The 22,774-nt window shown below is 40.5% G+C and overlaps 1 protein-coding gene across 1 annotated transcript; it reads right to left on the bottom strand.

Moving 5' to 3' along the window:
- Positions 1 to 637: 637 nt before the first annotated feature.
- Positions 638 to 18,846, bottom strand: LOC129826560 (ABC-type oligopeptide transporter ABCB9-like). Its single transcript, XM_055887440.1, has 11 exons — positions 17,778 to 18,846; positions 14,102 to 14,216; positions 13,782 to 13,912; positions 12,012 to 12,217; positions 11,640 to 11,837; positions 11,234 to 11,362; positions 10,678 to 10,866; positions 3,378 to 3,551; positions 2,968 to 3,127; positions 2,608 to 2,744; positions 638 to 2,090 (listed from the first exon to the last, which is right to left on the bottom strand). Exons 1-11 carry the CDS (start codon positions 18,475 to 18,477, stop codon positions 1,770 to 1,772), a joined length of 2,460 nt encoding a protein of 819 aa, XP_055743415.1. The 5' UTR covers positions 18,478 to 18,846; the 3' UTR covers positions 638 to 1,769.
- Positions 18,847 to 22,774: the final 3,928 nt, after the last annotated feature.

Raw genomic sequence — 22,774 nt, 5'->3', positions numbered from 1 at the left:
TTTTTATAAATATGAAAATAAAAAGTATAGTTATTTTAAGTTTCTTCAGAGAAAATATAAGTGTAGTGATATCCTGTTTCTTTTTGTTATTGTGTTGTAATTTGAAATTGTAAAAATAATAAGAGAAAAAGTACAGGATTAGTGTTAGGTTTAGAAATGCTATGATCTAAATATACTACAGTCAGAGCCATCTCTGCTACAGTAAAACCAATAGGCAACAACCAATATGTTTTCAATAGCCTAGTTCAGAATGACAGTCATATCTTAGTTCAATCAGTAAATTCACATTTAATTGTGCAAAATCAAGAATCAGACAGCATCAACAGAAAATGTAATCTATTGAAAATCAGCAATGATAGCGTCATAGTTTGAAGATAATGCACTTCCCATTGATTTGCAAAGAATTCAAAAATAGTCTCCAGCGAAGGCACCTCTCTGTCCTGAACACAGTACACATTTACACATTAACAGAGAGAGAAGCTTAGTTGTTGACATGTAAGCGGCGATGTCTTTACCATTTCCACCTAGTATTGCCATAAGAATAAAGTATCACAATACAATTACTGTTTTGTACTATAAGGGATTTGCGTCAATTCAAATCTGGTATCAGGATAAAATGTGATTCAGAGTCACCGAATATACTTTAAGTATTTTTATTAAACTCAAGCGATAAATGGTAAATGCAATTTTCGTATATACGGGTTCACTGTAACACCTCGCAGGGTAGAACAGGGAACTGGCAGGATGTAAGTAAACAGCTGTTCTTATACGGTGATAGACGTAGTTCCAACCCGTCTGTTGGCCTATCACAGTAGAGGCTGAGCGTGGTTTAAACTTGCTCAGCCTTTCGCCGGCGCTCAGGCTGGTCCCAGCCTCTTGGCGCTCCTTGGTGTCCGGCGCTGTTGCTGTGTAGATTACGCTCTCACACCCTAGAGACTGAGGTCAGACAGTTCTGTAACATTGTTTGAGCTATTTGCACCTGCATAGAAAGCATACTGTTCTCGCGCAAGGTCAACCACAGCTTCTCAGCACACTATCTGGGGCAAAATGTTACTTCCAGCACACACACACAGACACCCAGGCGCCCAGGCCAACAGTTGCTAATATTCAATCACGTGATGTAGTATTGGGTTATAGCGCAATAAACACAGATCCTCACAGTATGTCATACAATCAACAATGATAACTTTGGCTTGAGCTGTCTCCACCTCAAAATACATGTATGTTCAACACGAAGACCACTGCGATAACCATAGACTGTATAATAGACTCTATGAAAAATAACATTGATAAACTAATTAAAGTGTTGCTCATTCAAGTCCATCAAAGCTGGTCAAATGGCTACCAAATCTCATTACTCTTTTTGATTCATCAATAATTATGCATTATTCAAGGTTTTGTACACCGTTAAATCCCTTAAAAGGTCCAATGCAGCTGTTTTGATAGAAAATTGAGAAAGGGGTGGAGTTAGACCTGTAACTAATTTACTGCCTGGTGATTTCACCAATCAGGCCAAAACTCCATCCCACCAAAACAGGTCTTTCCAAACAGCTCTTACACTAAAAGGGCATTATCATAATTTTCACAATTTCACAGTACTATTCCAACCGCATAATGTGGAAATATTTATAAAACACAAGATTTTAAAAAATGATTATTGGCCTTTAATGAATCTAGGGTACTGTAATGTAGTTCCCTGGATATTGGGCACTCCTTAGTCCATGATTGCCAGTCAGTCAGTGTTAGCTACCGATAGAGCCCAAGCTCTCTCAGTAGCATGTTGCTTCACATTCAGACTTACTGGGACTGCTGCTATCAGGTCCACTCTGCTGACTACCACCCTCGGACTTCCAGGAGTGCTTCTCTGGGGTGTTGAGAACCTCTGCCCCCATCTCGATGCCCAGGACCTGCCTCTGCACCAGCTTGCAGTACAGGCCCCCCTTGGCAATGAGTTGGTTGTGTGGCCCCTGCTCCACCACACAGCCGTGGTTGATAACTATGATGTTGTTTGCCTTTTCCACTGTGCTGAGGCGGTGGGCGATCACCAGCACTGTGTGCTGACGCATTTTGTTGTTCAGGGCCTGCTGGACCTGAGGAGAGAGAACAGGGAGAGGATCCTAAGCTACACTAAGTCTAAATAACACAATACATAGAATTCAGAAAACTAGATAAAGTGGCATCAAATTTGAGACAACAGATAAAGAGAATATGTTTAAATGCTGGCAAACATTCTTCTGCAATAATACTGACTTTTTGAAAGCAGCATAGTTACATTGCAGACAGTTTATTTATACTAAAGCGGATTCTCCAGGGTTAATAGTATCTAGTATAGTTCAATACTTGATTTGCATGAAGACAGAGAGCAGGGAGAGGACACCAGCAGCTGAGAGTCCTTATAATAACATTAGACTGCATTTAGAGAACTAGGTTATTGAACTAAAACAAGAAGTAGGTTATTGTCATGAAACTTGAGCCACCAAGGCAGGGAGGGGTTTTCATTTTTCAGGATATTCTGTATCTTGATCTATAATTCACAACATGATCTAATTAAACACAAATTACAGAACACGATCACAGAACACTGATTTGGCCTGCCTCTTAACCTACAGCATGTTCGCTCTCTGCGTCCAGTGCACTGGTGGCCTCGTCCAGGATCAGAACATGTGGGTTGCGGATGAGTGCCCTTGCGATGGCCACCCGTTGCTTCTGTCCCCCTGACAACTGGGTCCCCTTCTCACCCACTCCTAAGAAAGGAATGAGGAACAGTTCCACTGCGTTAGAGATCTTAAAATAGAAATGCAAGATCATATGAACATTGTGAGGATATGCTGTGTTTCTCAACATACTGATCGACCAATTTTCCTATGTTGCTGTAAACATCATAAGATTCAGTAGATTTTAGTTACCTCCTAAGATGTTAGTTTTTATATTTCACTCCAACAGCTTAGGCAATAGCATTAATATCACCTGTATCATAGCCATTGGTTAGACCGGTGATGAAGTCGTGTGCATTTGCCTTGGTGGCTGCCTGCACCACAGCCTCCATAGGGATATCAGTCAGGCCATAGGTTATGTTCTGCTCTACAGAACGGGCAAACAGGACAGGCTCCTGGCCCACAAGTGCTACCTGCAAAAACAACACAGATACAGAGGCATAGGGATAGGGATCCTGATAGGATTCTTTACCAGTCTTCAACTAAAAAGGAACACTGCTTCCCTCTGGTGTTTAAAAAGTATAAGCTATATCTAGCACGAGACAGAATATGGGGATTTCATGGCAAACTTCTCAGGTAGTAATGGCGATTTAAAACAGATTCTCAAAGACGCCATTGTAAACAAGGAGTTAAAATGCCAGAGGACAAGTGTGGAGTGCTGACCTGTGAGTGGAGGAGGTCATGCTGGTAGGTGTGCACCTGCCGGCCGTCCAGCAGCACCTGGCCTTGTTGTGGGAGGTAGAAGTTCTCTAGGAGCCCCACACAGGAGCTCTTCCCACTGCCTGATGGTCCCACCAAGGCCGTCACCTCCCCAGGCCGCAACGTGAAGGACACACTCTGGAGACACAAACCAGAGTCATATACAGTGTAGAAAGTCTACAACCCTTTGAACCTTTTTCACATTTTGTTGCGTTACAAAGTGGGAGTAAAATAGATTTAATTGTATTTTTTTTGTCAACGATTTACACAAAACACTGTAATGTAAAAGTGGAAGAAATTTCAGAGTCATAACATGTTAAAAACCCCTTTGGCAGTCTCATAAGAGCTTTGCAGACCTGTATTGCGCAATATTTGCCCATTATTCTTTTCAAAATTCTTCAAGTTCTGTCAAGGTGTTGGGTATCATGGCTAGACAGCAATTTTCAAGTCTTGCCATAGATTATCAAGCAGATTGTGAATTCCAGTGTCTGGTGTAAAGCAGACTGAAGCAGGTTTTCCTCTAGGGTTTTGCATGTGCTTAGCTCCAACCCGTTTCTTTTCATCCTGAAAAACTCCCCAGTCTTTGCTGATGTCAAGCATACCCATACCATGATGCAGCCACCACCATGATTGAAAATAAAGAGGCAACTACTCAATGATGTATTGTCTTTGCCCCAAACATAAGGCTTTGCTTTTAAGTCAAAAAGTATATTCCTTTGCCTTGTTTTTTGCAGTATTACTTTAGTGCCTTGTTGCATGTTTTGGAATAGTTGTATTCTTCTTTTCACTGTGTCATTTAGGTCATTATTGTGGAGTCACTACAATGTTGTTGATCCATCCTCAGTTTTCTCCCATCACAGTCATTGCACTCTGTAGCTGTTTTAAAATTACCAATGGCCTCATCGTGCCATCCCTAAGCAGTTTCCTTCCTGTCCTGCAGCTCAGTTCAGAAGGACGACTGCATCTTTGATATGTGGGTAGTTTAATACATTATCCACAGCATAATTATTAACTTGACATGCTTAAAAAAACACTACATTCCCAAAGTATGTGCACAGCAGCTCGTCGAACATCTCATTACAAAATCATGGTTCCCCTTTGCGGCTATAGCAGCCTCCACTCTTCTGGGAAGGCTTTCCACTAGATGTTGGAACATTGCTCCAGGGACTTGCTTCCATTCAGCCACAAAAGCATTAGTGAGGTCGGGCACTGATGTTGGGCGATTAGGCGTTCTAATTCATCCCAAAGGTGTTCGATGGGGTTGATGTCAGGAATTGGGGTAGGCCAGTCAAGATCTTTCACACTGATCTCAACAAACCATTTCTGTATCGACCTCGCTTTGTGCACAGGGGCATTGTCATGCTGAAACAGGTTAGGGCCTTCCCCAAACTGTTGCCACTAAGTTGGAAACACAGAATCGTCTACAATGTCATTGTATGCTGCAGCGTGAAGATTTCCCTTCACTGGAACTAAGGGGCTAGTGAAGGGAAACAGCCCCAGACCATTATTCCTCCTCCACCAAACCTTACAGTTGGGACTATGCATTGGGGCAGGTAGCGTTGTCCTACCATCCGCCAAACCCAGATTCGCCGTCGATACTGCCAGATGGTGAAGCGTGATTCATCACTCCAGAGAACGTGTTTCCAATGCTCCAGAGTCCAATGACGGCGAGCTTTATACCCCTCCAGCCAACGTTTGGCATTGCAAATGGTGATCTTAGGCTTGTGTGCGGCTGCTCGGCCATGGAAACCCATTTCATGAAGCTCCTGACGAACAGTTATTGTGCTGACGTTGCTTCCAGAGCCAGTTTGAAACTTAATAGAAAGCATTGCAACCGAGGACAGACAATTTTTATGCGCTACAGGCATCAGTACTCAGCGGTCCCGTTCGGTGAGCTTGTGTGGCCTACCACATTGCGGCTGAGCCGTTGTTGCTCCTATATGTTTCCAATTCACAATAACAGCACTTACAGTTGACCAGGGTAGCTCTAGCTGGGCAGAAATTTGACGAAATGACTTGGAAAGGTGGCATCCTATGACGGTGCCAAGTTGAAAGACACTGAGACATTCTACTGTTGATGTTTGTCTATGGAGATTGCATGGCAGTGTGCTTGATTTTATATATCTGTCAGCAACAAGTGTGGCTGAAATAGCCAAATCCACTAATTTGAAGGGGTGTCCACATATTTTTGGCAGTGTAGTGTATATTCAATGTCTGATTTGTTATTGTTACACATCTACCAATCATTGCCCGTCTTTATGAGGCTTTCGAAAAGCTCCCTGGTCTTTGTAGTTAAATCTGTGCTTGACATTCATGTTGTAAATATGGGTGACAGAGGAAAGGATTGTCATTCAAAAATCCTGCCAACCCCTATTATTTCACACAGTGTGAGTCCATATAAATTATGATGTGATTTGTTAAGCCACATTTTCCTTCTGAACTTATTTAGGCTTGCCTAAACAACCAGAGGTCTCTTGACAGTTGCCAGGTCCAGAAAAAAACCTGGGAAACACACAGTATTAAATACAGCCATGACTAAATGGAACTCTGCCACCCCAGCACGGTTAGTGCTGCTGGAGCGCAGGGGAGCGGTGCTCCATCATCTTTATCAATTTGAGAATTGGTAAAAGAGTTGGTAACACTATTTCTGGAAAATGTATTCTCCTAAATTCTAAATATATTATATTTATTTACCATAAATTCCATGAAAAACGATAGAATGGCAAACCAAATAAATATGTATAGCAGCCTAGAGGTAAGTAAATTGTGGTTTCTTCCCTGTCTTCTCTCTGGCGATGGCGAGAATGATGAAAACCTGTATGCTGTGTATGCGCACTGTGAAAGTCCGATGGAGGCTTGACCACTTTGGCCAATCAGAACGTTGAAAAAAACTAATCACAATCACCGTGTGTTCCGCTTGATTATTCATAAAACTCGACGGACCCTCTCTTGCGCAGTGGAACCCAGAACAATGTTTGACCACTAGGTTACGGCAACACCGTTCTGCCGAGCACACCCAAACCAAAGTAGTCACCGCAATGCCGAAGGGTGTCTGACCTTCTCTAGAAGTTGCTGTAGCGGTGCTTGGGATTTGTAGCTGATTGGCTATTGGTTGAGACTCGTGGCCAGATCTAGCTTGTGTGGGATGTTAGTGTGGGAAATTGGAAATGTGAATTGGGCCAAATTGGAGGTAATAATACATGTATTTAGGTTATAGTTTATTGAGATGCATGAATACACCACACCAAAAGCTTGATTTTTTCGCTGTTTTAAAACGAATTTCCTGGTGCAATAGTGCCCCCATGATAATTAAAAATAAATTGCAGATATCGCAGAACAAATTAGTCAGTATTATTCTTAAACTTCTAGCACGTACTCATCTTAACCATTCCCGCTTTGAAAGCCTTAAATGTCTCATAGTGGAGAAGAGAGTCTCTCAGATTACATTGTGTCTTGTACACAAGATTGTCTACCGTATGATCCACAGGCACCTATGTAACAACATTAACTTGGTCCGGGATAACCATCATTATTCCACTAGGAGTGAAACTGACGTTGTTCCTTTTAGATGTAATAGTGGTATGGGGAAATACACTTTTTTTTCTATTCAGTTGCCATTCTTTGAAATTGTCTTCCATTGAATTTGAAACGTATACCTTCAATGGGTAGTTTGAAGTTCTCACTGAAAAAAATTGCTAAATAGTCCATAGTTGTTTATTAGGAAATGAAACTGTACTAATTAGCTAATTTGATGAAACAAACAACAATTGTGTCTGTCATTGTCTGTTGCTACTACTATTGCCGCCTAACCTTGCTGCATCCCACCTTCCAAAGGGACCACAATGGAAATACGCTTTTAAGCTTTATTGTGTTACCCTTGATGATTTTTGAAAATTGTATATGGAGGAGTCACCGGCTGGTCCTTATCTATGTATTTTAACTATTGTCTAATAAATTAAATAATGCAGCGCACAATTGGCCCAGCGTTGTCCAGGTTTGCCAGGAATAGGCCGTCATTGTAAATAAGAATGCGTTCTTAACTGACTTGACTAGTTAAATAAAGGTTAAATAAAAATATAAAATAACAAATCAATCAATCAATCAATACAGCGTAGTGTAAACTACACAATACAAAGAAATGCCTACGCGCAACTTAAGCTCTCCTGCAAACAGTGCAATGAAATTAAGATATGTGTAGGTTATAGCCTAATAAATACATATAACTATATCACGTAACCGTAAGCCTATGAGGTTATACTGAAATGATAGTTTTTTCCTGAACTGGCCGAATGGCAGAGTTATCATTCGGCACCACAAGTTGGTTCAAGTTCTTTAACATCATTGCGCGATCCTGGCGCTGTGCTTTCAATATCTAATAGTCCTATACTCATCACTTATTATTCTGATTATTATTACAAATAGAAGATTATCACTTCCAACAAGGGTGCTTGTTTGTTTAGTAAAGTTAGATTAACGTTGAAACAATGTCTCGCAAGATCATTAGTATTTTACATAACAGAACCGAATATACTGTAATAGAATAGCATAGTAGGCCTATAACGTTACTGTTACACAAACAGCACCTAATTTCTAATGAGATTTTAGAATGGTTAGCTGAAGCTGAATAGTCAACATGTTTTATCATGCGCAAAAACTCAACAGAGCGCGCCACTATGCATTATACATGCTTTGATTTAAACAAAATATAAGAAAGTGTAATAAGTTTGTTAACACCATCTGCTCTAATTCGCTCACGAAACAGTAACTTAAGAAGATCAAAATGCATTGGCTATTACCATGAAACTTATTGAGATCATTGAAATGATTGGCATGCAGATGCAGTTTCACGGGTAAAACATGACAGTGTTGACAGTGATAACGGCCTATTTTGAAATGATGTATGCCTAACTTGGTGTTTGAGGGTTTTAAAATAGAACATGTTCTTGGGACAATATATGTGGGCATAGACAGAAGTTGCAATTGGAGGATGCATATTATGCATATTCTATAATGACAGGCTATAAGGATACATCTGTCCGTACAAACGTTGATAGAGGAAACGATGACGTAATTTACTTTTTTTTTTGCCTCCCTCGCCTAAAAAAAAATAGCACGACACCACTGAATCCCAGGGAACTCAAGCTAGCAATAACACCAAATCCCAAAAAAACAGATACAAGAACACCTTACAGCGTCTGCTGAATGGCTAAATTGTAATGTAAATGTTGTGCTATGTACGTCGATTTATGTATATTATATTTTTAATTGGTTGTGATGTTGCCATCACTGGCACATTAGATGCTGCTGCCCTATGCATAGACTTGAAATCACTGGCCACTTTAATAATTAGAACACTAGTCACTTTAATAATGTTTACATATTTTGCACTACTCATCTCATATGTATATACTGTATTCTGTCCTATTTTACTGCATATTAGTCTATGCCGCTCTGACATTGCTCGTCCAAATATTTATATATTCTTAATTCCATTCTTTTACTTTAGACTGTGTGTATTGTTAGATATCACTTGTTAAATATTACTGCACTGTTGGAGCTAGAAACAAGCATTTCGCTACACCCGCAATAACATCTGCTAAACATGTGTATGTGACAAATAACATTTTATTTGGATTTGATTTGATTTGTGTTGTTTCCTGTTTGGACCCCAGGAAGAGTAGCCGCTGCCTCGGATCCTAATAAATACTAAAGGGGTGAATACTTACTCAACAACATTTTTTTTGTTATTTAATTGTTATTCATTTGTAAAAATGTGTAGGATTTTCTGTTCACTTTGACATTATGGTTAATTTTGTGTAGATCTATGACAAAATGTTTTAATTCAATCTATTTAAATCACACTTTGTAACACAACAAAATGTGAATAAAGTTCAAGGGGGTGTAGACTTTCTATAGGCATTGTATGTGCGCAAAGTTATTGAAAATGAAATAAAGAAATATTTCATTTACAAAGTTCACACCCCTAAGTTAATAACCACCTTTGGCAGCAATTACAGCTGTGAGTCTTTCTGAGTAAGTCTCTAAGAGCTTTGCACACCTGGATCTGCTTGAAAATCTATGGAAAGACTTGAAAATGGTTGTCTAGCAATGATCAACAACCAATTTATCAGAGCTTGAAGAATTTTTTAAAAGAATAAGTTGTGCAAAGCTCTTAGAGACTTTCCCATGAAGACTCACAGCTGTATTCGTTGCCAAAGGCAACTCTAAGATGTATTGACTCAGAGGAGTGAATACTTGTGAAAATTATATATTTGTGTATTTAATTTAATACATTTGCAAAATTTCTTAAAACTTGTTTTCACTCTGTCATTATGGGGTAGTATGTGTAGATGGATGAGAAAACAATTATTGAATCACTTTTGAATTCAGGCTGTAATGCAACAAAAAGTGGAATAAGTCAAGGGGTATGAATACTTTCTGAAGGCACTGTATGTGCTCTCTATGCACACCATTCACATACATATATATTTATTTATATTCCAGACTGTGACATTGCTCGTTCTTATCTGTGTATTGTTATTGTACTGCTAGATATTGCTGCATTGTTGGAGCTAGAAACATAAGCATTTCGCTGCACGTGTGATAACATCTACAAAACTGTATACGTGACCAATACATTTGGATTTGATTTATATTTCGATGGAAGCCTGTGGCACCAGACAGAGCTATCAGTTCTACATAGTTTATATACATTACAGTATTCATTACAGTCATATTGCCAAATCATATTGCCAAATTACTAAATCAGGGGTATCAAACTCATTCCATGGAGTGGCTAGTGTCTGCTGGTTTTTGTTTTTTCCTTTCAATTAAGACCTAGACAACCAAGTGGGGGGAATTCCTTACTAATTAGTGACCTTAATTCATCAATCAAGTACAAGGGAGGAGTGAAAACCCGCAGACACTCGGCCCTCCCTGGAATGAGTTTGACACCTGTGTTCTAAATAGATGGCTCTGACACCAACCATCCCTTCATTCACACCCAGCCATCATGGCATAGGCATACATACAGTATATCACAAATATACGTTTAGACATGACGAAATGTACTGACATTGATTAATCGCTTTATTTTATGACGATAGACAAGAGACGTGTAGCGGGTAACTTTACTCTATGGTAATGGTGTATAAACTTTCTACTGGCATGAAATGATACAGAATTGCCTGACAAGTTTTTCTGTATATAGCTCCACTCAGCAGTCTAGCTTTGAGCCCAATTTTAATGGTCAGCTGACACATACCTTTAGAATTTCTGTTTCGGGCCGTGTTGGGTAGGAAAACGTGACATCTTTAAACTCGACCAGTCCTTTGCAGGTATCAGGGACCTCTTTCCCATCATGTGGGTGTTTGGACTCCCTGTCTATGTACTCAAATACCTTCTCAGCTGCTCCCACTCCCTGCATGAGACCCGTGTAGACCGATGCTATGCTCTGTAACACAATTCAATCAAGACAGGGGATAATGATAATACAATTATTATGGTCTTTTTCAGTTCCTCTGGATTTTCATAGTGAACGTCTTCATCATCTTGCCTATGGTAATGTAAGGTTTCTAAAGGAATAGGTTGTGATTGTCATGTGTACAGTTACAGATGTACACTATATGTGCTTTTATTTTTATCAGACCTAGTGTTGTTTCCCTGCTTTTTTTAAGATCCTATTTTCTATTTTGGACCTCTGATTTTGAGCTCTGCATGGTTGAGAAGGAGCTTGTAAGTAAGCAGTTCACTATATGGTTTACACCTGTTGTATTCTGTCATGTGACAAATAAACTTTAATTTGAATGAGTCAGACTTGCCTCCAGGCACTCTCCTAGCTCCAGCTCATATAAGATGAATGATATCAGGCCCCCTCCACTCATCTGCTCAGTAACGACCAGGTGACCGCCGTAGAAGAGGATAGCCACTTCAAGAACAAGCTCTGAGATCTGAAACAATGACAAACACATTTGAAACTCTTGTGAATTTGTGAATGTACCCAACGACAAGGGTATAGCACCGACACAGTGCATACAATAAAAAAAACACAAAACAGATATAAAACATGAGGCAGCTCATTAAATCTCCATCTGTTGTATGTCAGAGCAACGTTCAGTCCCCGTCTATCTTTATTTATTTCACTTTTATTTAACCTGTCGAGTCAGTTAAGAACAAAATTCTTGATTCTTATTTACAGTGACGGTCTCACATCTGGGTAATACCTACACAACTGGACCACATGTAGAGGGCATAGGCCAACGCTTGCTTCTTGTTCAGCTGAAACATGACCTGTAGCCTGCCGTAGTAGGAATCAGCCTCCTGTTCCTCATTGGCAAAGCTGCGTACCGTCTTCATGGCTGAAATTGTCTCCTCGGCCACCTGGTTAGCCTGAGCCAGGGCAGTCTGGACCTCTTTGGTCAGTCTCTGAGAGGAAGGTTAATAAGAAAATGTACAAACTAAATACGGTGTGAATGAATCTGTTAATACACACAAGTATTTCAACTTAATAAATGGGCTGGGGACATTGGTTTGGAAAGACAAGTGAAGTGTGTGTGTGTTTGTGCGTTTGAGTGTGTGCTTGCTTGTGCGTGTGTGTACCTTGTAGTACTCCCCATAGACTTTGGAGATGACTGCGATGAAGGGGAATCCCATGATGGTGACCAGAGTCAGCTTCCAGGACATCCCGAACATGAAGATGAAGAACCCTATGCCCTTCACCAAACTCTTTAGGAACATGTTGATGTTCAGAGAGATCAAGTCACTCACTTGTGTAGTGTCAGAGGACAGGCGAGAGGTGATGTCACCTGGAGGACAAACAGTTTTTTTCTTGTACTTTTTCTAAACTTTCGTATTCTCATTACTTTATGACAGGATAGGAACAGAAGCAGGGAAACAATGCAAAAGGGCTCATGCAGGGATCGAACCGGGATCACCGTCACGAGGACCAAACTCTGGGCCCAGGAGAAAAGCTTTTACACTTTGTGGAAGAGGAACATTTCATTTGTTATCGTATATGCCCTGAAGAAGGGACAGGTCATCTGATTCCTCTTAGTTTCTGTAAGACTGCTCTTAATCATTGTCCTTGGTATGATTTGTCTTCTGCCTGTGGGGCTGCTATCTACTGATAAGCAGAATTACCAGACTCATACAAATGGCATGTGAAACACCACACCCATCCTGGGTCTGTATAAAATGTCTGTGAGAACAAAGAGCGAGTTGAATTTGTTTTCTCATGCATGCTCAAATAAAGCTTTACTGTATTTTGAGATCGGATTCCCTTCAGAGTGGGTTTTTTCCTCCACAACTTTAACGCTTTACTTAAAGCCTGTAGGCATAGAGAGACGTAACATAGTATAATAAGCCTTGTTATAAGACATTATCACTTTAGACGTATTATACATCCTTATAACAAGTTATAAAGCATTAATAACTAGTTATAACCCATTAATAACAAGTTATAAAGCATGAACAACAAGTTATAAAGCATGAACAACAATTTATAAAGCATGAACAACAAGTTAGAAAGAATGAACAACAAGTTAGAAAGAATGAACAACAAGTTAGAAAGAATGAACAACAAGTTAGAAAGCATGAACAACAAGTTAGAAAGCATGAACAACAAGTTAGAAAGCATTACAAATTGCTATAACAGCTAGACTAGCCCTTCTCATGGTGTCAGCTGATGGAGATCTAAGAAAAGATTATACCTGCAGGCTTAACGTAAAGCATTGGCAAGTGTTTTATGTATCTTCTGATCAGAGGACCAAAGGAAAAGGGAATGAATGGAAATAAGTGTTGAGGTCTACAATACCTCCTAAATGATACCCTATTCCCTATTTAGTCTACTACTACTTTTGACCAGGGCCCATAGTGCACTATAAAGGAATAGGATGCCTTGTTATAAGACATTATCACTTAAGACGTATTATACATCCTTATAACAAGTTATAAAGCATTAATAACTAGTTATAACCCATTAATAACAAGTTATAAAGCATGAACAACAAGTTAGAAAGAATGAACAACAAGTTAGAAAGCATGAACAACAAGTTAGAAAGCATGAACAACAAGTTAGAAAGCATTACAAATTGCTATAACAGCTAGACTAGCCCTTCTCATGGTGTCAGCTGATGGGGATCTAAGAAAAGATTATACCTGCAGGCTTAACGTAAAGCGTTGGCAAGTGTTTTATGTATCTTCTGATCAGAGGACCAAAGGAAAAGGGAATGAATGGAAATAAGTGTTGAGGTCTACAATACCTCCTAAATGATACCCTATTCCCTATTTAGTCTACTACTACTTTTGACCAGGGCCCATAGTGCACTATAAAGGAATAGGATGCAATTTGGTACACAACTGAGATGTCACCTGTGTGGTTAGCATCAAAGAAGCCTATCTCCTGACGCATCAGAGATCTGAAGAGAAGGTTCCGCAGGCGAACATTCAGTCTGGCAAATGTTAGACTAAAGAGACCACCTCGTACTCCAACAGCAATAGAGCTGAGAAGAGATGCAAGAAATTAAACACTGCCAAGGATAAACGCAACAAACACACAAGAATGTACGTCATAATCTATTCAAATGTAGAATCAAGCACAGATACAGCCCATCAGAGAGGATATAGCACACAACATAGTCTAAAAAGTTAACACAACACACACACAACTTCAACCATTCATAGTGTCTTACCTGGCTAAGGCCAACACCGTAAGGGTGATCAGGGGCTTGGTAAAGTACTTCATACTTTTGTGAATAACAACGCCATCTATAGCCTGCCCAATGTAGTAGGGGATGAAGGCCTCACCTATGAATGGGATATCATTGTATCATTAACTGTTATGAAATGCTAACAATATGCACAACAGTGTAAAATAGAAATATGATAATGCAACATACTGATGTCTCTAATGAAGCGAAATTAGTAAGAATAGCGCAATAGTTATACAACATGCTTAGGTTATTTACTCATGTTGCACGAGTCATCTACTGTAATTGGACAGTAAGTTTGGCTAATAAGTAGTAGAGAAACATATTGCAAATGTAAATGCAATACAATGCTGGTATGAGTAACACCGTCGTAAAACACAAACGCATGGGATCAAAACAGAACTTCAAAGAAAGTATTGCTGCTTTATTACCCATGTTCACCTTTGACCAACTGTAGATAGAATACTATCTCACACAGCACTGTGTAAAGTGTATGCCTCACAATGGTGATCATTAAGCAACTTGATTTGTCATCTATAGGGCCCAGAGTTTTTCCTGACCATGTTACTAACCAACAAGAGGTGTGATGGGTCCGCACTCAAAAAAAATCACATAAAGCTTACTTCATTTGTTGTTGTTTTCACTGCACGTGTATGCTATTCCTGATGCAGTGAAATTAATAAAAAATATTTTTAAAATTAAGTAAGCTTTATGTGACATCTTTTTGAGTGTGGACCCATTACATCTTTGTAATGTATGAATTTGCGAGAACTTACACAGCAGGTTAACTGAATTAGCGTGGCAGGTTAGGAGAATTAGGTTAAAGATAGGAAAAGGTTTAGGGTTAGCTAAAATGAAAAAATTATCCCCGATGCAACTCAGACATGCAACTTTTGACCAGTAGCGGTGCTTGGGTAAAATCACCGGTGAAGCCGATCCATTAAAAAAATACATATTACAACATGTGTTGTGATAATTGTGATGTTTGCTCTATAACCTTTTAGTTCATATGCCTTGACAACGTGCTATAGAGGCCTAAAGACGAGACAATAAGAAGACAGTGGATAAATGAATTCAACCACAACAAAACCGGAGAGCAACATCTGTTCTGTGAATTCCACAAAACCTATTGCATGTAACAAACAGTTACATGACCTACAGCATACTTAAGCAAGTTATTTTCGGACCACTAAACAACTATTGATTTAGAACCATGGAGAGATACCGCAAGTCTCAAAGAAATCAGGAGCTGCCTCCACTTTTCCACCAACATTTCAACTTCAACATCATCTAATCACCTAATACAGTGACAACTAAAAGACACCAAAAACGATTTAGTCCAAACAACATAAGCTAAATATGATGTAGCTGTCCATGGTACTGATCACTGAGTGTGTGTGTGTGTGTGTGTGTGCATGGTGTGTGTGCATGTGTGCGTGCGTGCATGCATGCAAGTAGAAAAAATATGTTGACTCACCCTACTTGTAGCGAAATGCCAATGCCATCCTCTTCTTTCATGTTGCCTAAACGATCTATGACTCTATCATACACTCCACGCATTTAGTTTTTGTTGTCCTAGACTACCTGGCTAAAATACAGTGCCTTCGGAAAGTATTCTGACCCCTTGACTTTTTCCACATTTTGTTATGTTACAGCCTTATTCTAAAATGGATTAAACTGTTTTTCCCCCTCATCAATCTACACACAATACCCTATAATGACAAAGCGATAATAGGTTTTTATAAATTTTCACAAATAAAAAACTGAAACATTACATTTACATAAGTATTCAGACCCTTTACTCAGTACTTTGTTGAAGCACCTTTGGCAGTGATTACAGCCTCGAGTTTTCTTGGGAATGACGCTACAAGCTTGGCACACCTGTATTTGGGGAGTTTCTCCCATTCTTGTCTGCAGATCCTCTCAAGCTCTGTCAGGTTGGATGGAGAGTGTTGCTGCACAGCTATTTTCAGGTCTCTCCAGAGATGTTCAATCGGGTTCAAGCCCGGGCTCTTGCTGGGCCACTCAAGGACATTCAGCGACTTGTCCCGAAGCTACTCCTGCTTTGTCTTGGCTGTGTGCTTAAGGTCGTTGTCCTGTTGGAAGGTGAACCTTCGCCCCAGTCTGAGGTCCTGAGCGCTCTGGAGCAGATTTTCATCAAGGATCTCTGTACTTTGCCCCATTCATCTTTGCCTCGATCCTCACTAGTCTCCCAGCCCCTGCCACTGAAAAACATCCCCACAGCTTGATGCTGCCACCACCATGCTTCATCGTAGGGATGGTGCCAGGTTTCCTCCAGACGTGACGCTTGGTATTCAGGTCAAAGATAATCTTGTTTCTCATGGTCTGAGAGTCTTAAGGGGCCTTTTGGCAAACTCCAAGTGACCTGTTATGTGCCTTTTACTGAGGAGGGGCTTCCATCTGGCCAATCTACCATAAAGGCCTGATTGGTGGAGTGCTGCAGAGATGGGTGTTCTTCTGGAAGTTTCTCCCATCTCCTCAGAGGAACTCTAGAGCTGTGTCAGAGTGACCATCGGGTTCTTGGTCACCTCCCTGACCAAGGCCTTTCTCCCCCAATTGCTCAGTTTGGCCGGTCAGTCAGCTCTAGGAAGAGTGTTGGTGGTTCCAAACTTCTTCCATTTAAAAATGATGGCGGCCACTGTGTTCTTGGGGACCTTTATTCATACCCTTCTCCAGATCTATTCCTCAACACAATTCTGTCTCAGAGCTCTATGGACAATTCATTCAACCTCATGGCTTGGATTTTGCTCTGACATGCACTGTCAACTGTGGGACCATAAATAGACAGGTGTGTGCCTTTCCAAATCATGTCCAAACAATTTAATTTACCACAGGTGGACTCCAATCAAGTTGTAGAAACATCTCAAGGATGATCAATGGAAACAGGATGCATCTGAGCTCAATTTCGAGTTTCATTGCTAAGGGTCTGAATACTTATGTAAATATGGTATTTCTGTTTCTTATTTTTAATACATTTGCTAAAATTTCTCCCAACATTTTCTTGCTACGTCATTATGGAGTATTGTGTGTAGACTGCTGAGGATTAAAAAAAAATTTTTTTTTAGAATAAGGCTGTAATGTAACACAATGTGGAAAAAGTTGAGGGGTGTGAATACTTTCCGAAGGCACTGTACATGCTTCCTACCCTAACTTCCTTTGATGGGCAACGATATGCCAGGCCAGCTTGTTAAGCATAATACGTCTAACTCCTATCCTCTCAGACCAGGGGCACATCAATGTATGAATTTTTGGTTGGATCAGATTGGCGTTATAATCGATGGCCGTTATAATCAACTCCAAATCCCTATCTCCATCCATGGCTAATTTAGGAAAGGGACAATTTTAGCTAGCTAGTTAGTCACCGGAGGAAAACGACACAATGGAGATGCAACAATTCAAGTTTTTTTCTGTCAATTATACAAATAAGATAAATTATTTTGTATGTTTTTTTGTTATTTTCTTTGTCATTTTGGGGAGGAAGCCTGGCTTCCCTTGGCATCCATGAATACATGCCACTGCTTTTGACATCACCAAGACATTAGCTGTCGGAGCAGGGCGATCTGGCTCACCAACCCTGGTTGGTGACCCTGGCATCCCTTCTAGCAATGACCTTAAATAAGAGGTTAGAGTTACTCACACACAGCAGAGATGAGGAGGAAGAGGACGGCAACAGAGAGCAGCCCAGCGTCTTTACTGCAGTAGGACAGCAGACGCCCCATTGTGGCCCCTGAGTCCGTCTGGTCCTGTGTTCCTTTCCTGCTAGCCCTCCTCCTCTTCTTCCCCCCATGCTCCTGTCCGTGTTCCTCCCCCTCTTCAGTGCCATTCTCTCCAGCTGTCTCCACCAGCCACTCAATCTCTTCAGAGCCCCCATGTCCTCCTCCACCACCACCTCCCTCTCCTTCAGTAACAGTGTTGGGAGGCCTTCCCAGGAGCCTCCAGAGGAGCACGGTCCCCAGCGCTGACACACAGGTCCAGGAGAACAGGCTAAGAAACCAGGGTTGGTGAGCCAGATCGCCCTGCTCCGACAGGATCAGCAGCTTGGCTGAGGCATAGGTACTGATGGTCAGGCAGATGAGGAGAGTCAGGGTCCCCAGGGCAGAGACCCTGTGTGGACCGTCCACTCTGTTCCATAACACGCCTATGGAGGCCCCCAGCAGAAGGCAGACTCTGACCAGCACAGTACCCCAGAGGTCCAGGACGGAGTGGAGAATGTCAAAGTTCTGCCCATCCTCTGTGAATATTGCAGTCTGGGATCCGTGTAAGTAGATGACAGTGGTGACAATAACATCCATCAGGATGAATACCAAGATGCAGCTCACCACTACTATCACCCCCATTCTGTTTCAGTCTATCAGTGGTGTAATGTCAAAAAGTCTTGGGAGAAACAAGTTTCAGTGAAACTCAAACTATAGCTTTTTATATTTGTTTTAATAGAGCAGCTATTAGAAGAAATTAATAGGGTATTACAATTAGAAAGTTTTTTTTCAGACAAGTTTTGAATTCAACTCAAATTGTATGCCGACCGTGATCACTAATGCGCCCGTGACATCAGGTTTCAAGGGCTTGCGTTAATTTATCACATTTCCCTACCGCTGCTCGTCTTCTCTCTGATATTCGATTACTTAACAGCTTTCCTTGCTACAGCAATTTATTATATTTTAGGCGACAGACCCGTCTCTCGTTCTTGTTTCATGCCTTATTGTTTAGTGTATACGGAAGCCGGTAATAGTTATGGTGTGAGAGGCTCCTCCCTCAAGATAATACAAGGACGGGTTTGGCGGGGCAAATGGACAACCAGACCTGTACATTGTTATTTATATTAGGTTTATTCAAAATAGAGAGAGTGTGTGTCCGTGTGTGCGCGCGCGTGAATGAGGAGAGAGCATTTTTGAAAAACAGAACTGACAAGTGAATATTTATTTTAATATTAACATTAACATTAACATTAAAATAAGCATTAAGTGAAAGTAATATTTATCATTACAGTCTTAAAGCTGCAATATCTAACTTCTTGGGTGACCCGACCAAATGCACATAGAAATCTGAGTTAGATATTTCTAATTCCCATTGACAGCAAGTCTAAGAAGCAGGGGAGAACGACTGCCCCCCTCGCATTGAGGATTTGAAGTTCAAGGCCGACCCCGGTATTGCAGGTAATTGATTCCAGAAAACAAGACCCTTCGATTATAGTCAATGGGAGTATGGCGGTCTTCGTAGTCAATATTCGTGGATTATTCGTGCTTCTACACCCGCATTGCTTGCTGTTTGGGGTTTTAGGCTGGGTTTCTGTACAGCACTTTGAGATATCAGCTGACGTAAGAAGGGCTATATAAATACATTTGATTTGAGTTAAAAACATTTTCCGAACTCAATAATGTACCAATACTTGCTTCTATTTCACCAGATGTATGTCCTTGAACCGATTCAATACATCTATTTCACATACATACATCTATTTCACAATCATCTGTAGAGAAGAAAAGAGAGAACCGTATGGTCACCATCCTGCGAGAAAGATGTTCTAGTCTCCTACCGCCCTACAGGCTGATATAAACGCTATCAGATATAATTGTACGATCTCTAATCGCGCCACTTTTCAGTGTTTGTTCTTCTGAGTCGTTTGGATACCAGTGTTGATAGCAGGGAAAACATGGCTTGTTCAGGATTTAACTGCACTAATCGCCATTCGAAGGAGGATCATGATCTTTGTTTTTTTCCGGTAAATCTGTAATCTAAAGAAACTATGATTTTCACTTTCATTCACTTTCATATTTTCGTGTCAACTAGGACTAGGTTTATGCTAGTAGAGGTTAACTAGCAGATAGCCTAGCTTCCAATGCTAGCTTAGCATGAATGTTCAAATTGTATGTTCAATAGTGAGCGACATACAAAGCATCTTACAGTATGTTTGCTAGTAGCAAGTGTGTTCATGAGTCATGAATACAGGTTTGTCACAGAGGTCTGTTAACTAGTTAATATCAACTCCGCATGGACCTGCATTTCATGACCCAACTTCATTTATAGTCTACATTTATGTGATAAATGTTGGTTCCTGTGAACTGTAACTGACGTTAGCTAGCTAGCTGACGTTAATGATTGACACGTGTCAGACTCAGACAAGACACTTCGCTACTAGCCTTCTCTTGCCCCAGAAACTGCTAGCTACTTCATCATGGCACTAATTTAGTATTCCACGAACTGGGCATTCTATCTGACACAAACAGACAATTAGCAAACGTCAACTAGCTAACGCTAGCAAATATATTTTGATTAATTATGAAAATATATTCGGTTTCATAGAGCTCTGGTTGCTATTGCATAAAGATAGCACAATCAGCCTTGTTATTTATAATGCGAATGCCTATAATGTGAATGCGAATGCCTAAGCATTGAAAAAAGATTACACCTATTCAACATGAATACATGTTTTGTACAGTGGGTCATACATAGGCTGTGTCATGCATGATGTAATTTCATATGTAACTATGTGAAAACAAAACTCATTATCAAAATCAGGGGTGAAAGTAAGGCGGTAGGCAAAATAAATAGTTGGGGGTAACTTAAACTGTACTGGTAAAACATGAACCTATCACAATAATTAAAACAATATTTCAAGAAAACTAGGCTATTACACCAGTATTTATGATTACCGCATGTCAAAGGCATGAAAAATGAGCGAATGGGACTTGATAGATGGTTGGACTAGAACAGATATTCTGAACTGGGGTTACTCCATCAGGGCTATACATTTGGGTGAGGTTTTTTTCTCGCCTCTGAGTAGTCTCATTTCACTGCCAAGAATAAAATTAAACCATCTAGTGTTCAGAGAAATAACAACACAATGTCAAATACAGGTAGCCTAGTCAAATAATTAACATACAATCACATTAACCGTTACTCTCGCGGGAATTCCACTAGCGGTCCGTATGTTGCCAAACGTAGCTGCTACTCATGTTGGTGTCTGTACTGATGGCGCAAAAGCCATGATAGGGAGACATATTGGAGTGGTAACGCGCGTGCAAGCAGTTGCCCCCGACGCCACGTGGGTACACTGCAGCATCCACCGAGAGGCTCTTGCTGCCAAGGGAATGCCTGACAGCTTGAAAGACATTTTGGACACTACAGTGAAAATTGTTAACTTTGTTAAAGCAAGACCCCTGAACTCTTGTGTATTTTCTGCATTATGCAATGATATGGGCAGCGACCATGTAACGATTTTACAACATACAGAAGTGCGCTAATTAACAAGGGGCAAAGTATTGACACGTTCTTTTAATTGAGAGAGGAGCTTAAAGTTTTCTTTACTGACCACAATTTTCACTTGTCTGTCCGCTTAGTTGATCCTCCAAGGTAATTTTTTAAAATAGATTATTTGCCGTTATTGACATAATTGTCATCCAAGTTTTGATTTTGATATTGGTTTTGATCTTCATGCATTCTAAAAATATTTCTAAAACACCTTGCAAACACTCCAAAACAACTTTAATTGTATCTGAACCCATTATGTCATATTATTTGGTTTGGTGTATTTTCTAAAATACATTACAGACTATGGAAACAAAATAAGCTTCTAAACAATGGAAATAAATATAGTAAAATGGTAAATGCACAAACTACAATCAATGTATTAGTGATAAAGGGTCAACGTGTAAAAAATTGAGGAATTACTCCCTGTTATTTGTTTAGTAATGAACATAGGTTACATTTCTAAACCTTTATCTTTACCTTACAGTTTCCCTTTGGGTAACGAAGCCAGGCTGCAGCAGTGGATGGTCAATGTCAGGAGACAGAATTGGAAACCCAACGCAACTTCTCGTCTGTGCTCCCTCCACTTCGAGGATGACTGTTTATCCTGAGATCCAAAGAGAAAGTGCTGCCTTAACAAAACAGCTAAGCCTACCATTTTCTCCTTCCCCCAATCGTTTGCAGAAACAGTCTGTGAGAAGTGGGGTAACAGTCTGTGAGAAGTGGGGTAACAGTCTGTGAGAAGTGGGGTAACAGTCTGTGAGAAGTGGGTATATTCAACTGCAGATTTAAGTGGCACCACACTTACAGAACATGGATACTCTAGGTTAGAGTATGTGGGGTTGCTGCCAATCACAACGATGATGTCATGATTGAGAACATCAATGAGCAGACCTTTGTTGTCATCGAAGTGACAGTTGACAGCAACGTTAGTGGGGTCAAACCAAATGAGAATTGATATTTTTTATTTAACCTTTATTTAACTAGGCAAGTCAGTTAATAACAAATTCTTATTTTACAATGACGGCCTACCCCGGCCAAACCTTCCCCTAAACCGGATGACGCTGGGCCAATTGTGCGCCGCCCTATGGGACTCCCGATCATGGCCGGTTGTGATACAGCCCGGGATCGAACCAGGGTCTGTAGTGACACCTCTAGCACTGAGATGCAGTGCCTTAGACCGCTGCTGCGTCGCTCGGGAGCAGGATATACTTGACCATAGTTACACAGCTGCATTTTCTAAAGGTTATGTTGAAACTGATAACTCCAAAATTTTGGCAAATGATGTGTCATCTCCAAGAACAGTGAACCGGAAAATGGATTCAAAACAGGGTCAGCTGAAAGCATGCCATAAAAGTTAAAGATGCCGTGGCAGAAGACCAGTCGATT

Source organism: Salvelinus fontinalis, chromosome 28 (assembly GCF_029448725.1).
Source record: "Salvelinus fontinalis isolate EN_2023a chromosome 28, ASM2944872v1, whole genome shotgun sequence".
NCBI classification, from domain to species: domain Eukaryota; kingdom Metazoa; phylum Chordata; class Actinopteri; order Salmoniformes; family Salmonidae; genus Salvelinus; species Salvelinus fontinalis.
This window is presented reverse-complemented; position numbering and strand designations above follow the sequence as displayed.

Bases quoted from the DNA above. Each gene is read 5' to 3' on its own strand.
- LOC129826560 (XM_055887440.1), bottom strand. From the start codon at position 18,477: ATGGGGGTGATAGTAGTGGTGAGCTGCATCTTGGTATTCATCCTGATG. The intron at 10,867-11,233 runs GCAAGTCTGACT...ATTGTGTTACAG, and splicing joins AGCTAGGAGAGTGCCTGGAG to AGCATAGCATCGGTCTACAC. The intron at 3,552-10,677 runs GTATGTGTCAGC...TTGTGTCTCCAG, and splicing joins CCGAAACAGAAATTCTAAAG to AGTGTGTCCTTCACGTTGCG.